The 4181-nt window shown below is 42.5% G+C and overlaps 1 protein-coding gene across 4 annotated transcripts in view; it reads left to right on the top strand.

Annotated features, from left to right (window-relative positions):
- brf1a (BRF1 RNA polymerase III transcription initiation factor subunit a) overlaps positions 1-3093 on the top strand; it is a 47824-nt gene extending 44731 nt beyond the window's left edge. For all 4 annotated transcript variants that reach the window (XM_068600698.1, XM_068600697.1, XM_068600696.1 and 1 more), the window contains 4 exons: positions 1532-1583; positions 2016-2172; positions 2267-2424; positions 2456-3093. In XM_068600698.1, coding sequence (XP_068456799.1) covers positions 1532-1583; positions 2016-2172; positions 2267-2298 — 241 coding nt within the window. In that variant the 3' untranslated portion in view covers positions 2299-2424; positions 2456-3093. The remainder of the gene's footprint in view (positions 1-1531; positions 1584-2015; positions 2173-2266; positions 2425-2455) is intronic.
- The last annotated feature ends 1088 nt before the right edge of the window (positions 3094-4181 follow it).

Below are 4181 nucleotides of genomic sequence, written 5' to 3'. Positions count from 1 at the left end.
ATAGTCCAGCTCAGTGTTGAGGCTCTGAATAGTTTCCTCAGCAGGCTGACAGATTAATAATGAAGAGAAGGAGACATGTTCTCTTTCAACCATCTCTTTCCTTACCCTCTTTCCTTATTTCCTTACCACCTTGATTTCTTCACCCTCTTTTCCTATCTTTCCCCATCTTTCCTTACCTCCTCTTTCCTTACCTCCTCTTTCCTCCTGGTTACAGCAGATTAATTAAAGCTCAGTCGCGTCCTCGCTCTCTCTTATCAGTGAGTTGAGCGTTTACTGTAAGCCTCCAGGGAGGGGGGGGGGGGGGGGGGGGAAGGGGGGAGGAGAGAGGGGGGAGGGGCCTCCGGGAGCGATGCTAATTCCAGCCGGTGGGACGGAGAAAACGCTGCTGAGGAACACACACACACACACACACACACACACACACACACACACACACACACACACACACACACACACACACACACACACCTCTCCTGCAGTGAAAGCCTCCACCTGCTTTGTGTCAGCAGTGAATCCTGTAATAAAAGATCAGTAATGAGTATAGATGTATTAATATCACAAGTATAGATGTATTAATACTACGAGTATAGATGTATTAATACTACGAGTATAGATGTATTAATACTACGAGTGTAGATGTATTAATACGAGTATAGATGTATTAATTCTACGAGTATAGATGTATTAATATCACAAGTATAGATGTATTAATACTACGAGTATAGATGTATTAATATCACAAGTATAGATGTATTAATACTACGAGTATAGATGTATTAATACGAGTATAGATGTATTAATACTACGAGTGTAGATGTATTATTATGAGTATAGATGTATTAATATTAGTATAGATGTATTAATATGAGTATAGATGTATTAATATGAGTATAGATGTATTAATATGAGTATAGATGTATTAATATTAGTATAGATGTATTAATATTAGTATTTAACACACATGCTCTCCATGCAGCTGCAGTAATAATAATATGACTATTAGGGGTTAATAATGGTCATTAATATTCATGCAGTGGCGTGCCCTCGTTAGAGATGAAGCGGTTCTACTGGTTCTACTGGTTTTACTGGTTCTTCTGGTTCTTCTGGTTCTACTGGTTCTTCTGGCTCTACTGGTTCTACTGGTTCTTCTGGTTCTTCTGGTCGGTCTCCAGCTCGGACCTTTAAAAGCGTCTTCCTGTGTTTGTCATTTATTAGTGACGGCAAGAAGAAAACTGTGATGTCATCATTGTCATAATAATAATTATGATGTCATGGTGATTCTGGTCCTGGTGTTGCCCAACCTGTGTTGACGGCAACAAGTTGCTGCTGAAAGCAACAAAACACAATTTATCCTTTTGTGTTTGCTCAGTGAAAGTAAACGAAGATGGAACGACTTTCCACTTCCTGCCGATTGCATCTGACGTGTGTGTGTGTGTGTGTGTGTGTGTGTGTGTGTGTGTGTGTGTGTGTGTGTGTGTGTGTGTGTGTGTGTGTGTGTGTGTGTGTGTGTGTGTGTGTGTGTGTGTTGCAGGTTGCAGCCGTTCATCACCGGGCAGCCCAGCAAGAAGCTCGCTGTGGAGCAGGTGAGCCGCCGCCCGTCTTCACCACACACACACACACACACACACACACACACACACACACACACACACACACACACACACACACACACACACACACACACACACACTCTCAGCGTGTGGTTCATGTGTTGAAAGGTTCAAACTCATAATCTCGCCTGGAGAAGTCGTCTCGTTGCTGCGTGAACGAGCTGAAAAGCATAAACACGGCGTTTCCTTCCCTCTTCCTTCCTTCCTTCCTTCCTTCCTTCTGTCCTTCGCTAAAGTCTGGAGCAGCAGCCTCCTGGATGCTGAGGAAGAGGAGGATGAAGGTCACGCTGTGTTTGTCATGTCCTCATCATCCTGCAGGAGGCGCCGGCTCAGATTTCCCTGGAGGGAAACGGGAAGAAATATTAAAACCGCTCCGCTCTATAACAATATTTCCCGTGTGCGCAGGTGGACGCCGCCCGGCCCCTGCCGCTGCCCGCGGGAGACCCCGCCAGCAGAGTGCTGGTGGAGAGCGGGCCGGTCATCTACGACGACGCCGCCGGAGACGAGGAAGAGGACGAGGAAGAGGACTGCGTCAGCGCCATGGACCTGATGGGCAGCAACGGTGAGGGGGGGGGTGGGGCTGAGCTTCCAGCGAATAGATAGATATAGATAAATATATAATTTATTTCATATAAAACGTCTCTTCCTCCTCACAGATTACGGCAACGAGGTCGATTACGACGAATGATTCCTTCAGAGGTTTTTATCTCATCGGCACCGTCGAGGATCCTCAAGAGGATCAAGAGTTAGAGCGCGACAGGAAGTCATCAGAGGAACCCGGACAAGCGGAGAAGAGGAGGGAAAGAAAGAAAGAGCGAGAGAAAGAAGAAGAGAGAGAAAGAAAGAAGAAGAAGAGAGAGAAACCCGGATAAAGAGAAAAAGAAAGGAAGCTGGACTCGGATCCACCGCTCGCTGTGAGCCATTTGGCATCCTGGACGGACCGCTTGGAGGCTGACGGAGGAGATGTATAGATATGGATATTTATTTATATATATAGCAACTAATATATAGATGTATATCTATTTATAGATGTATAGATATAAATAGGGGTTTGAACCGCAGTGACCACACAGAGGAAATATTCCAGTAAACGTGGTTTGTTTATTTTTGCAGAAGATTTAAACGTTTGTTTCACGACATTTAAAGAAACACTAAAGAGCTGCGTGCTTATTAAATATCATAAAGAGCATGTTACTCACTGTGCTTATTAAATATCATAAAGAGCATGTTACTCACTGTGCTTATTAAATATCATAAAGAGCATGTTACTCACTGTGCTTATTAAATATAAAGAGCGTGTTTCTCACCGCTTTACTTCCTGAAGAGAACGGAGAGGAAACTGCATCCAAATGTTGACGAGCAAAGAGCTGAAAGTTTAGTCTCTAAAAACCTAAAAAAGCTTTAAAACTTTAGTGCAGAAGGATTTCACTGAAACAGCAGACTTCAGTTACAACGCAGCTTTGATTCAGTGCTGCTTTAAGCGTCGCCGCCATTTCCTTTAATTTACATCAATTTAATTGTGATTGTAAAAGATAAGTTAACATTGCTTTGTTTAATTCACAAACAAAGAATAAAATTAGAAAGACGTTTACACGTTCTTGAATCAATTTAGAATCATTAATAAATAATTTCTTTTAAAGGATTATACTTTAATGTGAAGGAGGAACCCGATTCACAGGAAATACATAAATAAATGAATACGTCAATAAATACATAAATAGATAAATACATCAAGAAATGCATAATAAATACATAAATGCGGCTGAAACAAGAAGTTATAGAAACTATTTGCTTCATTTTACGTTTTTCTCTCCTGCAAAATGAAACACTAACTCTGGTTTACTTTAGCTGAATATGTCTGAAAGCTTGAGGGGGAGGAGTCAAAGCCTTCTGAACATTTACTATAAAATATTAATTCACATTTTGTTGGAATTGGGACAAAATGCTGCGATTAGATTTCATGTTGCCGTTGATTTTTATTTTTTTCTGAGTTTTGATAGAAATGCATTCTCTTGGGTTAATTGATGGGTTCTGTGATCAATACGCTCCTCGGGGTTGTACATACTTTCTCAGCAGTATTATGTTTTCCAGAGAAATCTCATTTTTCTATTTATGCCCATGATGTTGTTCTCGTGCACGCCGCCGTGCGCTCGCTGCTCAGTAAACATTCACTACGTCAGGATCAACGTCTCCGACTCGGTTCTTCAACTGTTCACCTTATTGTGTCCACGGCTGAGCCTCGAAGACTCAAAGCCTCGGAGACTCAAAGCCTCGGAGACTCAAAGCCTCGGAGACTCAAAGCCTCGGAGACTCAAAGCCTCGAAGACTCAAAGCTTTTCATCAATGATCAATGTTACTCGCTGATGGTTCAGGTTAGAAGGAAGCAAAGCATTGTGGGTTATAAGCCCACTTAAACCGCTCTCCCTCCCTTCTCAAGCCCCTCCCCCTACTTTCTCAAGCCCCTCCCCCTACTTTCTCAAGCCCCTCCCCCTCCCTTTTTAGTTTTTTATCCACTTCTCAGTTTGACGACCTCCACAAAGTTTTACTGAAATTTAATCTTCCTCCGACACC

The sequence above is a fragment of the Clinocottus analis genome, unplaced genomic scaffold (assembly GCF_023055335.1).
Source record: "Clinocottus analis isolate CAN_PGR_092001 unplaced genomic scaffold, fCliAna1.0.p SCAF_5, whole genome shotgun sequence".
Classification (NCBI taxonomy): domain Eukaryota; kingdom Metazoa; phylum Chordata; class Actinopteri; order Perciformes; family Cottidae; genus Clinocottus; species Clinocottus analis.
Note: the sequence above shows the minus strand (reverse complement) of the source record. Positions and strands in the feature narration are given on the sequence as shown.